This window comes from Carassius gibelio, chromosome A7, assembly GCF_023724105.1.
Source record: "Carassius gibelio isolate Cgi1373 ecotype wild population from Czech Republic chromosome A7, carGib1.2-hapl.c, whole genome shotgun sequence".
Taxonomy (NCBI): Eukaryota; Metazoa; Chordata; class Actinopteri; order Cypriniformes; family Cyprinidae; genus Carassius; species Carassius gibelio.
The window spans coordinates 20,455,863-20,473,659 of NC_068377.1; the positions used below are offsets into that span (position 1 = coordinate 20,455,863).

Here is a 17,797-nt window from a genome sequence, read left to right on the forward strand (position 1 = left end):
AGCCTCGGCCTCTTTAAAGTGCCCTTTTGGTGTGATCAAGGTGTCCTTTCTTTGTGATCCAGGACCGCGATTTGTTCCGAGGGGCTGTGTGTGTTCTGTGTAGCTTCATGTCTTTCTGTATATTCTCACCAGTTTCATTTTTATCCTTTAATGCAGTGGCAGGTAGAAGTAAATCTCTTATGTAGTACAGAAGCACAGTAAAATGCTCATGCACTGATTTAACTGGTGTTAAACCAATTAGAACGATGTTTTAATCACTCTGCTTTTAATATATCCCATTAAACGGCATTTCAGATGGTTCGATTCAGTGATCATTCGCAATCTTTCAGTTTGAATCTATAGTTTCCATTTTATCATATGTGAGTTATGTAATTCTGAGAAAACCAAGCTTTGAAATCTTTTTTTTTTTTTTTTTATGCTTGTGACATCTAACATCAACCTCCATGACTTACAAACTAAGCTTTGTGGACTTTTGGAGGTTTTTGGGTCACGTGAGGTCTGACAAATTCGAGAAAAACATGCAAATAGGCCAATATTTGCAGTTCTGGTTTGTCAGAGAATGTAATAAAAATGGAATAATTTAGAAATAATAATACTAACACGAGTACCTCCTCTTTGACACAGACATTGTGGTGGTAAAAATTTGATATCTTCATATGGGAGAGAAAAGAAAATAGATAATGACATTTTGATTTAAGCAACTTGGGACAGACGAGAATAATCACAATGCAAATTATCAAAGACAATCTAAATGGATGAATTTTAAAAAGAACGATAGTGAAACTAAGTTAATTAAAAAATCAGCTTGAGTTAAACTAGCTGTCGCCAAATGCAATAATTAATCGTGTTAGCAGTGCTGAACGATACCAGGAAATATGAATTCCCTGAACGGGAGACGACAGCATATCACAATCCTGCATAATACTCTAGTTGCTGCAGGAAGCAATTACCATCCATAATTTTTTTCTAATAAACCTGTATCCCTCTGATGACGACCTATTAAACATGCACAATTATGGTTACCATATAGTTATTCATAAGATGATTAGCATGCCCTCCTTACATTCAGATTGGCTGCATACTGATTAAGCGACAGATACATATGCAAATGGAATGCAAATCTTCATACAAAAATAGAAGGAAGGCACATGGATGTCATAAGTGCTGTCAATAATAACACTGCAGACAGGAAATTAAGAAGTGTGAATATTTATGTATGCGCCCAAGTGAAAAGTTTCCAAACTATTTTTTTAACAATAATAAATTTGTATTATTTGTATATTAGTCAAAGATGAGCAAAACTGAAAACTGATCTTTTTTTTGCTCTTGTTCAACTCACCAGAACAGATTTTAGAGAACTGAGCAACAAGACATGTGAGGATAACTGTTGGTACAGTCTCTCTCATTCAGTATTTCTTCCTCCATTATGCAACTAAATGCAATTATCACTCAGGTTTCAGCATTTTGATATTTATTATGTTACTTTTAAATCGCACACACAAAAATATGTACAATTACATTTTTTATCACATTGTTCATTCTGTATGTATAATCAGTTGATCTATATGTAATACAATCTGTTTATTAGTTGATCTAGAAACTTATCACAACAATGAAAGTTGATGCCAAGGAGATCATAACTGCAGAACTCTTTCTTATATACTGTATTATTCTCAATGTCACATTAGTCTTGTTCATCCATAACTAAAGTGTAGCCACATGAACTCACTGTATAAGAACATAACTGCAGTGAACTAATGCAGTGTAATACAATACCGCTAAAATCACATCTGCTTCACACAAACACATATTGTTCAGATATTTCCTATTCACAACTAGTGGGTATGTAAACACCAATCTGAGCAGCAAAGACAATCTATGATTGCATGCCTAGTTGGCTAGTTGAATATACATTTATTTCAATGCTTTAGAATTTTACACACTTAGTACAAGAAAATGTTTTATGCAATACAATGCGTCTGAATTTGGATAGAGCTTAAAATGGTGTCAATGTTCATAACTATCCAGGTTACACAAAACAGAATATAGGTTGGAAGTGTTTGTGAAAGTCTCCTTCATTGAGGCAGAGCTTTGAGGATGGCGTTCACCTCCTCTGCTACAGCAGTCAATGCAAACTCAAACTGGTCCTGAAGACAGAAGGAGAAAGTGGAAGAAACTCAGCCAAGCACTTAAAAAAACACCAACATTTTACACTTAGCACAAACACATGCCAGTGACATAGCTTCTGGAATAAAGGAAAAATGGACCTAAAAAGAATCATAAAAAAAGCAGTCAGAAGAACTGGAGAAGCTGGAAAGTACATACAAAATGTGTGTATACTCCTTGTGTAGATGTGTGTATTTAAAGCTGCAGAGAATGTGCTCGGTTCAAACTATGACTCAAAGTCTGTCTCTTCCCTGAGGGCCACCCCGTGAAGATCGATCATTGTCTGAAGAGCGACCCTCAAACTAACGTTTGAAACCAAAGCCTCCCACTGCAGGCCATGGAATAAACCAAGCTAAAGTGGGCGTCGAGTCAGATGCAAAGCTTCACAAAACAAGAAATGGATAAAAATCCCTCTTGAATTAACTTAACATGAACTCTGCTGTATTTTGAACCGACATAAATTAGTCTCTCAAATAATGTAGCATTATGTATAGATGTATAGTAATATATGTACAGTAGCAAGTGAAGGTAAAGGTTTCTGATGTCAATACAAAAAACTAAAATGCTTGAATAAATATACTTTGTAGTGGTAATAGCTGATGCTGGAGGCATGGACCACCTAATGCATGCAAATGATCATAAACGCATGAGAAGGATTTGATCGCTTTTACAATTATCGTTCACTGTCATATGCAAGGCGATTTAAAAGGCAACTGTGTAGTAAAAGTGTAAATGTGACCATTTTACCACTAGATGGTGTCCCATTAATGCCTCAATGTTCTCCAGACATGACGAACTATTGCTGTGGATATTTTTCTGATCAGTCAAGCTGTTTATGAGCTTCCCTTCCAAAGTAAACAAAAGCCGGAGCGCTCAAGGAGCTGCTAATGTGCAAAACATTCCTATTCTGGGCCAGGAATGGAGAGGGTACAATGAATTTTAGGAGGAAGACCAATTTCACACACGAGCACCTGCTCTGAGAGTGTTCTAAACATGCAGGGCATCCTTTGACATCCAAAGACATCCTTTGAACATATGTTGCTTTTTGGAGCCACACAGAGCTGAAACATTGACTGAGCAGGGCAGAACAGGAAAATCACAAATACTGTACTGTAGAGTCTAGAAATGGGCAGAACTAACAAACAACAGAGCTTGAGAGCAACATGTTTGGTTATGGTAAATACTTAAATAAATAAATATATATATATATTATATATATTAGGGATGCACGATATTGGATTTTGGCCGATATTCGATATGCCGATATTTTCTAAATAATTTTGGCCGATGCCGATATCGATATATATACAAATATATACTGATAAATTTAAACTTTAATTTTACTGAAGAGAAATCCATGTATCTCTTCTGTACTGATTCTACCATAAATTTATTATTTTACAAATGTAGACAGACATTCACATCTGAAAAACAGGTCAATTATTTCACTTGGAGAATATCGGTTTGGCTCATCGGCAGAAATATTCATATCGGCCGATACCGATAATGGTCATTTTAAGCTTTTATCGGCCGATACCGATGTTGTGCCGATATTATCGTGCATCCCTAATATATATATATGTTTTTTTTTAATGAAAAGTTTCACGGTTAATTTAAAAGTGATTAATAATGTAACAGCAAGTCCCAAGATGTACAAGGATTTTTCATTCATTTAAATGACATGATTATAATTATATTAATAATACTAGTAATATTTTGCTCATAAATAAGTGGAAACAAAACAGAACGATCCAAACATCCTTACTGGTGAGTCAGGCATTACATCACAGCGTTAGAAACCTACAGTCGCAGACTAGCTACAATGTGACTAGGAACTGATAAAGAAGATGAGGACTTGCTCAGGAAATAACAGCACTTTTATTTTTTTATTTGTCAACTTGCAGTTACTTTAGAAACCATTACATTTACTTTTGGCTGAGGAAACAACTCCGGATTTCATTACAATATTAGGATTTTGTTGCCCACCAAAAAATGAATAGCTGATTATTCTGAAAAGTAGGTTGATTGCTCCAACAAAATGTATTCACTAACCTGAATATATGAAAAATGAATAAAAATAACCTAACAGAGAGGAAGCTTATATTCTACTGATATGTATTACTTATATAATACCTCTTACATATTCACTATTTTCAGTATTCTCTGAATAGATGGGCATCTTTTCAACAAAATCCATGGAGGCTTAATATCTCAGTTTAAAGGAGCTAAACAGGTAGTCAGGTCTTTATCTTTTATAAACAGCAGCTAGTGTAATTCAGAGTGGCTCTGAGGAGGGGACTGTCATTTGCTCATCTTGTTATCCCCAAACAGTAAAATGCTAAATATATGTTTCTTTAGCATAGGTTATATATATAAAAAAGCCCTAAGCCCTTCTGGTTGATGTTCAAAACATTGTGGCTTGCGGCATCAACAGGACGTATTTGTCATGGAAGAAGTGATCAATTATAAGTGAATTTTCTGAGCTGGCTTTCGCTGCTTTATTGACTATGTGGTTTTAGATTACAAATCGATGTTAATTGTAGCAGTGTGGTTAGGGTCGTATTGTAAAGGACGTCTCAGGACGATGTGTGCAGGTGTAATTTCACGTATACTCAGTTGCTTAAAGGCAGCTGACTCAACTTTCCCTACTGATGATGAACTTACCACTGTATTGAATTATAATATTGCCATTAATATTGAATTGTTAAAAAGCTAAAGATGCACCAAATACAAGGATGAAAAATTGCAGAAAATTGCAAAGCAATAAAAGCCGTGCTACAGAAAAAAAGCCTACATTAAGATTTTAAAATTAGATTTAGTTTTCACACAAAACAATTTTTTACTTTCTAAATTTAAAACAATTATTTTTTTAAGATTTTTATTTTCATCTTTAACATAGACCCTAAATACCTGCCCATCATGTCGGACTTCCACCCTGTTCTTTAAGCAGAGTTTTACATGGTGTCTTACCTTGGTCTGTACCATGCCTGATCTCTGGTCCCTCAGGTGCTCCAGGGTAGCAGCAATATCAATCTCCTTAGCCCCTGCAACAGAGCCACATAACATGAGTTCAAAGTACTCCATAATCATAGATCATCTTGCACTCTCTCCAGTACCCACTTTTTCTGTGGAATTACATTCCCTTTACAATGTTAGATAAAGCTTATAGACTGTGTCTCTACCTTGTTTTTAGCTAACTTTATTTTAGTAAATAACTTGATGGCTAATTCTAGAAGAAATACAAAATAAATTCAATAATACCAGTAATAAAAATCTCAACTATAAAAAACAGTAATTGTACATGCCTAAAAAGCACAGAAAAAGTGAGGTGCTTGAGTTTTTTTCTAGCCAATCTGACTCTTGAAATAAATTTTCTTGGTGTAGCAACCTAGTCAGATCGATTCAGTTATATTACATAATATTTTTGAATAAAGCCATTCATTTACATTTTGCAGGTCACCTCTTTTTAAAGTGTTTTACAGTATACTTCCGCAGATTTAGCCAAGACCTGCAGATAATTTTATTTCTAACATTAATAATCAGCTAAAATAAGAGATTCTGAGACATTGGTTAATAGCAGTAGAGCTTGTAAACACTGCACACAGTTTAAATCAGCACTCATGTAGAGCTGTTGTTTTTGTCAATACAAATTTACATTGAACCACTGACTGAACCAAAACTGTAAAGTGAATATGACATTTTTTCACATGGCAGTAAGAGTGAAAAGGCTGATTAGCAGAAATCTCCCTTTCACCTTTAGCATGAATGACTATTTCTACAGGTCCATTGTTATTTCTTCACACAAATGAGTGGAGAGCAGTAGAGGTCTAACAAGGCCTTATTTCTCATTCATTTACTCTTCAAAAAGAAAAGAAAGACTACCCCTCCCTTCTGCACAGATTGATAGAGAGAGAGAGAGAGAGAGAGAGAGAGAGAGAGAGAGAGATTGAGGGTGAAGGAAAGAAAAAAATGGGAATCCTTATAGATGCTTTCTGAAAGGGAGCGAGTGCAGCTGGGGCTCCAGCCTCAAAAGTGCTCCAACACTTTCATGTCTTAAGAAGTGCAAGATTCCCAAGTTTAGGGGGAAAGACAGAGAGCAAGCAAAGGAGGGGGCATCTAACAAGAAAAGGCTTTGGAATTTAAACGGCATTCTGCGCTAATTTACAATTCATTCCTATATGAAGAAAATCGAAAGAAAAATACGACGGGGTGTTTGAGATAAAAGGGAGCAAGAAAGAAGGAGAGAGAGAGGAGGAAGAAGTGATGAACAGGAGAGAGAAAAAGGGAATGGAAGAGGGTGAGTTCTGTTGTTTAGGACTTTCTGGGCCTTTGATCACACAAGTAAGTACTGAAAAGTGGGCAACCTGGGAGCCCCTCCTCCTTCCTAGAGGGCAGACAAAAGGGAGATGGAGGGGGCCACTGAGGCTCCGGGCCCCTGACAGCATGGGAAAGAGGCACAAATGCGGAGCCACTCTCCCTTGAATCTGGCCTTTGATTCCTCATTATGGAAAACGCTACGGACCATGGTCGGGTCAGAAGTAGGGATGGACTGGTGACCAGAATAGAAAAGGATGGGGAGAGGCAAATGCATGGGTGACCTCACCAGATGGGGTCAGGAAGAATGGTGCCAGTGCTGGAGAAATGATAGGACAGGTTATGAAGGCACCTTCCGTCTCCGTGGCTGGACTCACATGACTAGTTAAACTCTATGCAGAACTGAACGTTTAATATTTGCATGTGAAAAAGTCAAACTGAAACCCTCACTGTTGCTTACAGATGAAAAATCACATGCACGCTTTCTCTATCCTTCACGTTTTCATGCACTTTTATTCACATTAGCATTTTGAGAACCTTGGCCATTCATTAAAGACCTCAATTATCCCCTAATGCACGACGAGACCTTCCTTGTGTAATTGTCGCCGTGATTTTGCCAAGTTAGACATGTTCCTGGATCAACATCTTTTGTTGATCCTGGATCAACATTACAGTCTAAAAAATATAGACCAAACCCAATCCCTACCCCTAAACCTAGCCCTAACCATAATTTATTTCTAAAATCAGAGAGAAATGATAGGTGAATAACAAAGGTGTAGAAGCATCTAACCCTGATTGTAAGCCTCTTGAAATCTTATCCCTCGATTCTGATTAGTTGACTGGAATGTTGTTCCAGGATCAACAAGGATGTTGATCCAGGAACATGTTGTACTTGGTGAAATCACATTCACCCTGTGTTATGACAACACCTCCTCATCTGTGCCATGTGCTCCTACCTTTGGCCATTTTATTTAGAACCATGTCAATCAGGATGTAAGTTCCACTCCTTCCAGCACCATCGCTGCAAATGAAGACAGAAACTCGTTATAACTTCTGAGAAAAGACCAGACCTGTCTGAATAAACTTTCAAGTGTGCCTGCTGAAACAAAAACAAAGCATTCATTTCTCTGATGTGTTTCAGCTGCATTGTTTGCTGTTGCATCATCCTTCAGCATTCGCAATAATTCTGTCAAAGATGTCTGCTGACTTGTTTTCATGTTCTTTGCAGAACTAAACTGTATTTGCAAAAAAACGAAATAGGACAACACAGCTCTTTTAAGAGCAAAAAACTAAGTGTCTGAACACAGTGGGAATTTGAAGTGACTTGCAAAGGCATTTTAAACTTGTTTTACCTTCTACGCAATCTACTAAATTGCCAGAACCAGCTAAACTCGAGGCGCAGTTGGATGGTAAACTGCATTATGATTTGAAATCAAGGTTACTTCTCAAGACATGCAGCTGAATATTATGAGTATATTACTGGATGAATAAGTTTGTATGCCACTTTCTTTTTCTTTTTGCTCAGGTTTAAGCAAACACACACACCCACACCCCCCCCCCCCCCACACACACACACACAACACATTCAAGTGGGGGGTTTGGGAAATGAGAACTATTTAGGGAAACTCTTCCCTCTCCCCTGATATCATTCTGAATTATTCAAATATGCATGACAGCTGTGACGCCTGTCTTCCCCACAATGCACAATATGTTGGTCATTAACCCCTGCTGTTAAAGATCATTTGGCCAGTATTTTGGTATACACAGACTCTCACATTCCTCAGATTCACACTGAGCGTAAAGGCCATCCATTTTTACCATCATCCATGTAGATATTTACCGAATACTTAATTTATATTACCAGTGGATCTTGTCTACCAGAACCTGAGAGATATTTAAGACCACTGATAATTTAGACTACTGGACTGAATACTGATTTCACTTTTACATATACACTCACCAGCCACTTTATTAAGTACACCGGTTCAATTGCTTGGTAACACAAATTTCTAATCAGCCAATCACATGGCAGAAACGTAATGCATTTAGGCATCTAGATGTGTTGAAGACGACTTGCTGAAGTTCAAACTGTGCATCAGAATGGGAAAGAAAGTGGATTTAAGTGACTTTGAATGTGGAATGGTTGTTGTTGCCAGATGGGCTGGTCTGAGTATTTCAAAAACTGCTGATCTACTGGGATTTTCACACATAACCATCTCTAGGGTTTACTGAGAATGGTCCAAAAAACAGAAATATCCAGCGAGCAGCAGTTATGTGGAAGAAAATGCCTTGTTGATGTCAAAGGGTCAGAGGAGAATGGGCAGACTGATTAGAGATGGTAGAAAGGCAACAGTAACTCAAAGAACAAATTGTTACAACCAAGGTATGCAGAATAACATTTCTGAACACAACACGTCAAACCCAGAAGCAAATATGCTACAGCTCGTGCTACTCCTGTCAGTAAAAACAGGAAACAAGAGGCTTCAATTTGCACAGGCTCACCAAAATTGGACAATAGAATATTGGAAAAACATTGGAAACACATTGCCTGGTCTGATGAGTCTCCATTTCTGCTGCGACATTCAGATGGTTGGATCAGAATTTGGCGTAAAGCATGGATCCATCCTGCCTTGTCTCAACGGTTCAGCCTGGTGGTGGTGGTGTAATGGTGTGGGGGATATTTTCTTGGCACACTTTGGGCCCCTTAGTACCAATTGAGCATCATTTACATGCCACGGAGTATTGTTGCTGACCATCTCCATCACTTTATGACTACAGTGTGCCCATCTTCTGATGGCTACTTCCAGAAGGATAATGCACCATTTCACAAAGGTCAAATCATTACAATTAGTTCAATTTACTCAAATGGCCTCAACAGTCACCAGATCTCAATCCAGTAGAGCAGCTTTGAAATGTGATGGAACAGGAGATTCGCATCATGGATGTGCAGCCGACAAATCTGCAGCAACTGCATGATGCTATCATGTCAATATGGACCAAAATCTCTGAGGAATGTTTCCAACACCTTCCAAAGTGGCCAGTAAGTATATATATACACATATACACACACATTAGTATTGGTATTAGTATTAGTATAGTGTCATAGTATTTTAGATTGATGCAACTAGCTTATAAATGCATTTTTTATATTATTGTTGTACTTGCCTGCAATGAACAATTATTGGACAAGATCTGCCCCGGAAGCACTTGTTAACCTTTCTGTAATGACAGAAAAAAAGAGGTCATTAATATTGGAAGTGCAAATAAGTAGATCACGGACATATTTAACTGCCATTTTAGAAACTCTTATAAATATGAGCACATATAAGCATATGACATTGCTTAAATGGATAGTTCACCCACAAATTAAAATGTTATGTTTATCCGCTTACCCCCATGGAATCCTAGATATAGGTGACTTTGTTTCTTCACTAGAACACAAACCAAGATTTTTAACTTAAATCGTTTTAGTCTGTCAGTCTTATAATGTGAGTGGATGGGAATCAAGGGTAAAACACAATAAAATTGGGATGCATGATAAATATCGCCTGATATTTAATGTGCATCTTGTCAGTTATGCCAGTTCTGTAATCAGTGGTAAATCATGTGTGTGATTTCACATGGAGCAGCCTTTACTACACAGAGCCAATGTTCACTTGCAAGGTGCGCAAAACATGCACAGAATATGGTTAGGCGCAGCTTGTCAGTAAACAATGGCTATTTGTAGTAAATGCTGCTCTGTGTGAAATCATACACGTGTAGAGATTTACCACTGATTACAGAACCGGCTTTACTGACAAGATGCGCATTAAATATTGGGCAATATTAATAATTGTGATTAATAATAATACAATCACAAAATGATTGTACTGTGCAAGAAATTGAACAGCATTTATATAGTTTTCTTTACCTCTCATTCACGTAATGTCCAAACTGTTAGAACTTTCCTTAGCGGGTCCTCCTGAGCTTGTTCTCAAGCAGGCGGCAGGTGCATGAGGAGGCTTCTTCTTCTTCTTGCTTTACGGTGGATCGCAGACTTATAAGTGCATTACTGCCATATTTCTCAAGTTTACCACTGACACTCTTAATTGAGATTGTAGATAGCGTGTCAGTGGTCCATTTGAGAGATAGGTGGTGGTAATGCACTTATAAGTCTGCTATCCGCTGTAAAGCAAGAATAGGAAGAAGCAGCCTCATGCGCCTGCTTGAGAACAGTACAGTTAAGACAGTTCAGACATTGAAGTCCAACAGAGGTAAAAAACTATATAAATTCTGTTCAGTTTCTTGCACAGACCGATTGATTTATGTCTTTACGCATCAATGTATCGTCACGAACAGCAGGGTTTAATTTTTTTAATTTTTTTTTGTATGTTTAAGTCGTGATTCTCATACAGTTACATTATAAGACTGACAGACTGCAACGGTTTGAACTAAAAATTGGTTTGTGTTCTACTGAAGAAATAAAGTCACCTACATCTTGGATGCCCTGGGGGTAAGCAGATAAACATCAAATTTTCATTTTTGGGTGAACTATCACACTATTTGCTTGAAATAAATAAATAAATAATTAAATATCAAACACGCTACTGTCAAACCAGTGGACTTTCTAACATGTGTCTATCAAAATCATAATAAACCAATAGGTTAATGTCAAACAATTAAAACAAATGGAGAGGTTGTTAAATCATCCACATTGTGACAAAAGTCATTAAGTAAATGATATGTGGTTAGGTGTCATGATCCAAAACACATTAACCTTGCACAGTTATAATGCCTTCAAAACCATAAGTATTAAACACATAGGAGCTGTTCCCATGAAAATGTACAGTGTTGACTCTTAAATGTTTATACAATACAGTGTTTCGCTTAAATCCCCCCCCCCCCCCTCCAAAAAAAATGACCCTGCTTTGTGCATACATCAAGGGTAATTTCTCAAGAGATACCAAAATATGTTTTTAAGATCAGATCTTAAAACTCATGGGATGACTTTCAATTCTAAATCCCAAAGCATGCATTTACATAATGTTATTTAAAGACAGCAGAGTACAATATCAACACTCATCAAGAACCAAATACAACAAATTGGCTTTGGTGAGTTTATTAAACAGAATTTATTAACTTTGACTTCAAGCATGTAACCTGTTGTAGTTCCTTATAACGTTAAAGTATATGAATGGCTATATTGGCCACACTGATATAAGTGAAATGCTCAGTTAAAATCAAAAAAAGAAAAACTAATAAATCCATTTTACTCACATATCATCTACAGATTTTAAATTCGGTTTTCGGTTTTGGTTTTAATTAAAAAAAATACATTTGGACCTTGAAATAAACTAAATCTGGTGTCTCCTCCACAAAAAATGTGTAATTAAAGTGCTTTAAATATTTTCCTCTTTGCAACTATCTGTTTTCTTTGAGATAGGACAGATCTGAAAGAGTGCATTGGGCATTAGGGCACCATGTGTGTTTTTGGTTAAACAGAGGGGCAGAGAAAAAGGGTGGGTGAGTGCAAGAAACAGGGACATGTGGTGAGTCTGAGATACAGGTGGGGAGGCAAGGAAAAATCAAGGGCCTGGAAGAGGAGATACAGTTTCCAATGATCACTTTTGTGACTATGCAACTGGGCTCATATAACTAGCTGCAACATCACAAAAATGACACTGGCAACCGCTAATTAGCTGGCCAACAAAAAAAGGTGAGTGAGCAGCATGTGACAGATTCTGTGTGAGTCATGGAAGTGTATGAGACAAGACTCTGTCACAGGCCTTTAGGGAGATATTCAGAATGGCAACAGAAACCAGAGCAAGTCAAAGAGAAGCACCAGGGTTAAAACCATCTCACCAAAGCCTCAATGCCCTAGGTGTCATTGAAACTTTGGGAGATATTTTTTTTCTACAGTGAAAAGAATATTCAGAAAACTCTGGGTCTCAGAATGTGAGTGATAAGTCAGAATCAAGGATGATATGTAAATCATCAGTGAGACAGCTGATGGCGGATCAGACCCAACCTATTCATTTATCAGGGCACAAGATCTAACATCAGCGTTCCAGATCTAAATGCTTTGTGCATAATCCAACAGTCTTCCCATGATTGCAACACGAGAATCAGCACTCCAAATCTAATGCTTACATTTTAATCTCATATGACAGGTAACATAATTAACTACATAAACAAAAAATAAGACATTTGCCCAAAGCATAGACTGTGTATAGTAGCTATAAGGAGAACCATCTGAAATCTAAAGCATACTGCTCACCTGTATCTGTAAAATGGTTACATAAATTATGGATATACCATAATTCATGAATGTAAGCAAATCAGAGCGAGCTGCACAAGCTCTGAGTCAACAACAGGAAATTCTCCAAACGATTACTCATGAAACTCCAAAAGTACAAAGCATACAGTCTGAAATGCAACATGCCAACATAATTTGTCACATGCTAAAATTTGTTAACTCTGCTTGAGCATTAACTACAAAACTGGAAGACCAAAATGGATCATCCTATTGTAGCTATATATCCACCTATGCCAGGGTTGTTAAATTTCTTTAAGGTTTTAAGGTTTTTAAGGAGTCCTGTTGCATTTGTTTAGAACACTCACAGTGGGTGAAAAAAGAGGTAGGCATATACTGCTGTTCGGGGACATGCACAGATATTTAGAGGGGCAGGGGCTCAAGTGGAAAAAAGGGCACTTATCATATTTATTTATTTTTTTCCTAAACAAAACGTTAATTATACTAACACAACTCTGGCTTACCAATTTATTTTAAGTCCCTCACACTCATAATATTGTTATAATTACACTTACTGTACCATGCACACACACACACACACACAAACTGATGGTGACAAGAACTTTGTTTCACATTTGAGGGAGGGCTGTAAGATCTATCAGCATACAAAAATAATCTTGTTGTAAGTCATTAATTAATAACTGGGGAAGTTCTGTGGTGATATGCTTTAGTTATTTTGATTATTCTATTCATCTGCAATGCCTAGTGTCAAATATTGGTTTGCATATCAAATATATATATATATATATATATATATATATATATATATATATATATATATATATATATATATATATATATATATATATATATATATTCTGATCACGTTATTCATTTTACTGTATTCAGCTGTCGTTTCTCCATTAAGTCCAATAAGCCCATGATATATTGCCTTAGCTAAACTTTAGCTAACTTATTACATGGTAGCTCATGAGTCAGGGATGTTAGTAAGACAAATAAGCATATTTGTCTTTTGAATAATTAGCTGTAAATTGGAGGCACAGGTAGCTTATTCTTTTGTTCATCACCACTCTCCTCCACACCAAGACAAACACAACTGGAAAGGGAGGGGGGGCTTCACTTCTGCGGATCTCTCTTTGTCTATGATTTGCTACACTGCTGTGCTGCGCGCCTGTGCAGATTTCATGACCCAACCTGATATTTCAGTTTTATTTATTTTTTTTGATGGGGAAAGCTGTGTGCAAACAGATAAACACACAGATACACATAATACATATATTCATTTATAAAAATACAAAAAATCCCAGATAAAAGGGAACTTATCTCAAAGAAGAAAAAGGGCAGGTGCTCAAGTCCCCTTTTATGTCTATGTGTACAGATGCCTGTTGCTGTTCCTTTAACTACTGTTTTACTGCTGAACATTTCACATTTTATTGGAGTGTTAAATTTAATAGAGATTATTGCAGGATTGCCATGTGTTTGCTACTATGCACACATATAAGGATCTGGAATACAAAAAAGTTTTTAACTAAAGGGCAACATTTTATTTCTTCAAAAACATACTCTCTGATCTTTCTAAACCTACAGGCTGAAGGTAAATGAACAAAAACTTGTTAAAAAAATAAGTACACTGGCCCAAAACCTTGATTAAGATGAAAATTGCTTAGGTAAGCATTCATACAGCAGCTGGACACATACCTGCGGAAGTCCAGCAAGGTTCTAGCTGACTCTGGAACATTCTGGTCCATCCAGGACAAGAAGTGGAACTGAGTGACTGTGCGGGTCTCATTAGTCTGGACGTTCTTCAAGTAGAAACTACGCACCAGGAAATCATCACACCAGATATGCTCAGAGACCAGATTTACCTTCAAGAACATAAGAAGAGTATGATTTTACACGATCACTGGAACGTCCTGTAATATAATATGTAAGCTGTCAAGGTTCAAAATGTAAGATTTTAAGATTTTGGCATAACTAATAGGGTGGTCATGGAACCTTTTCACATTTCCAGGATTCTCAGAAGTGGAAAAGTAGTTGGCAAAGTTGGTAAACTTCTATAATGGTAAATGGAAATGACAACAAATATATTTTGAGTCCCCATTTTCTCTAATAGCAAAAGGAAAAATCAACAATAGCATTTCTAAGATTTTCCAAGAGAGAGATTACATTTGCTAAATTTACAGTTAATAGCTGGAAATACGCCATCACAGTCTGTGAAAAGGGTCCATTGTCTTTATATTAAGTTAAGGTCTAAAAACATCATTCAAATATATAAAACCACAGTGTCCACAGGAGCTTTACCTCATATATGTGGTAGAGGTCTGAGCCTTCATCAGGCCAATACTGATGACACTGTTTGATCCCGTTTTCAGCAAGAGGTGTCAGCATGACAATAACCACACAGCCACTCTCCCAAACCATCTACACAGCAGAGCAGAAAATACTAAATCAGTGTTTCAATGTAGACAGGGGAGGACAGCTAAAAATAAATTCTCAAGACAAAATCAAATCCCTCTTTTATTGAATGACTGGATTCAGAGAGTTTTCCAGTGGAGCTCACTTTAAAGAGAATTGGTCTTAATAACTCAACCCCACTCATCACTAATCAAGGTTTAGTTTAGTCTTCCAGCCCACCTCTCTCGATCTCCCCTTCTCCTTGTATGCGGAACCTCCTCAGCCTTGCTCCATTTCCCCTAATCACACTTTTACTGTGTCCTTCAGTCACAGAAAGGCCCACTGCGGCCATTATGAAAATGAGGGGAAACACTGACTTTTATGGTAGCAATAAAATACAATGATCCTGCTCATAAAATAATCAAACTCATGTGCCGCATGTCCCCACAGAGTCGTTAACAGAGAAATGTAGACACATCACACCATGGTAAAAGTGGTTTGAAAAGCAACATAAAGTTAAAGTTCTTATGAATATGTTTTCATTTTTAATCTCACAAAACATTGCAGATGAATTTGCTGATAAATAAAAGGTCACAGGAATAAAGACAGAAATGTGTTTAGATGCTTATCACTGTATATATTATTAGTCAAATGATGTCATCTCTGTTCAGTTATTCAGTATTGTTATAAAAAATAAAAAAAACTTTTTTTGTTTAGTTTAACATTTTCTGAAAACCAGGTGATCAAATATTGTTGAGTTTGAGATTTGCAGTGCAATATGGGGATAAGGTCAAACAAAACCAACCAACATGTTTCTGAAACCTCTGCAGAGAACAGGATTGAGTGCTCTGTGCTTGCTCAGAATTCTGAATATAAATCGCACAAAGCAACAGTTGAATATTCTGTGAATAAATCTTGAAAGATGTAGTTGAAAGTTCCTTCCCCATCTGAGGAAAACTTTTCATAATATTATGCAAAGATAAAAAAAGTCTTTTTTGAAATGTGGATAAATCTTCAATTCTGACATTTGTTGTACCGTGGACTTAAAGAGAATCATCACTTATCTTTAGGAGATCAGTGGAAATCAATGTTTCCAGAAAACTACATCTAAAAAGACCTAAAACACCAATATGTCACATTCAGTTTTGTTAAACTACATTTTTATAATTATCTCTTTAATTATTAGTTTCTGTTTGGTAAGTAAACCAGCTAATTCTTTATTAATGTAACTTTGAACAGCATGAATGCTTTTACCACTAATTAACATTTTTTTTTTTTTTTGTGAATGACAAATTAGAGAAAGTCTAACATCCTCAAGCCATGCCTAATAAGGAAAAGGTTTGCACATAATATAAGTACATATGCATGTACACGTGCCCTATATAAAGGAGAAAACTTAAGACTCTGCAAACTCTTAAAAGCTTGGCTCTGTTTGGTATGAATCATCTTTTCATTAATAAGAAGAAGAAACAGAGACAATGACATCACTACAGGGATTAATGTACTCAGTTTAATTTAAATGGAGTTTTTAATGGCCTTTTTTGAATTCAGAACTGGTCCGACTGTCTATAATTCATCTGCATGGAATTAAATCAATTTAGATAATTAATTTTCTGTCACAAATTGACAAAATGACAAATTCAAACAACCAATAACATCAATTAGTGTACACCCACATCTGTTTGTGAACACAGCTTTGTGATTATAGAGGGTCAAATGACAGCAACACATTACCACAGTCAATTAATAAAAATGTAGATTATGGTTTGTCTTTAACACCTTATCTAACCTGCAAAAAAACAAAACAAAAACAAGCACAAAAGCACACACATGAAACAAAGAAAAAACAAATTCAATGTTGCTGGTATCTGCTGGTTGGAAATTATCAATTGAGATAAAAACATCCTACACATGCGAGCAAAAAGCATTAAGGTGTTTCTTAAAATCAACTGAGCAATTAACACTGATTCTAATATGCAAACAAACAATTAAAAGCACTAAAATCTATTTGTTACAATCAGAACTATTATACTGAGAAACTTTCTCATTCGAAACAGAAAAGGCTCAGATCCTCACTTGTATTTTCAGCACTGACACTGTGCAGTGAGGAATCCCAAACCTTATGGGACCTTTGGCTCTCCTAATTAAGGTAATATGGTGATGCTCATGGCGCAGCTTTCTGAAAGCAGATGGAAAGTGTCCTTTTGCCCTTAACATTGCCAAAAAAACAAAAAGCCCAGCTTTGCCTTATTTTAGAGTTCATATGGTGCACAGATGCTTTCACAGTATATTTCAAGTTCTCAATTTGCTTTTACAGATAGATATTGAAACCAATAGGAATGTAAAAGCGATTCTTGCAAATGGGTTTGCATGAGTCTAAAATGGTAAAAAAGGAACTATTAACTGTGATAAGTGGTTTTGAATCAGGAATCATGAACCTAACATTTTCATTCTTGCACTTGTGTTTTATCCATATGTATCAGACGTGGACAACACTGCGTATCTTACCTGCCAGAAGTCTGCCACTGTGGAGGGAAGAGGACCTTGAGCGCTGATATAGGCTGGGTTTCGGGGGTCATGGTCCATCTTAAAATTGAAAAGACGTAGGAAATCTTTCATAAATATGCATGAAAAGAACATTTTCATTTAATACTGAAAACGAAACACTTA

At 36.6% G+C, this 17,797-nt stretch overlaps 1 protein-coding gene across 1 annotated transcript in view; it reads right to left on the bottom strand.

The window, feature by feature from the left end:
* Positions 1-1,487: 1,487 nt before the first annotated feature.
* LOC128016773 (receptor-type tyrosine-protein phosphatase N2-like) overlaps positions 1,488-17,797 on the bottom strand; it is a 175,584-nt gene continuing 159,274 nt past the window's right edge. Inside the window, exons 17-23 of the mRNA XM_052601554.1 lie at positions 17,636-17,713; positions 15,035-15,154; positions 14,432-14,598; positions 9,646-9,699; positions 7,437-7,501; positions 5,137-5,210; positions 1,488-2,147 (exon numbers count right to left, since the gene is read on the bottom strand). Coding sequence (XP_052457514.1) covers positions 2,076-2,147; positions 5,137-5,210; positions 7,437-7,501; positions 9,646-9,699; positions 14,432-14,598; positions 15,035-15,154; positions 17,636-17,713 — 630 coding nt within the window. The 3' untranslated portion in view covers positions 1,488-2,075. The remainder of the gene's footprint in view (positions 2,148-5,136; positions 5,211-7,436; positions 7,502-9,645; positions 9,700-14,431; positions 14,599-15,034; positions 15,155-17,635; positions 17,714-17,797) is intronic.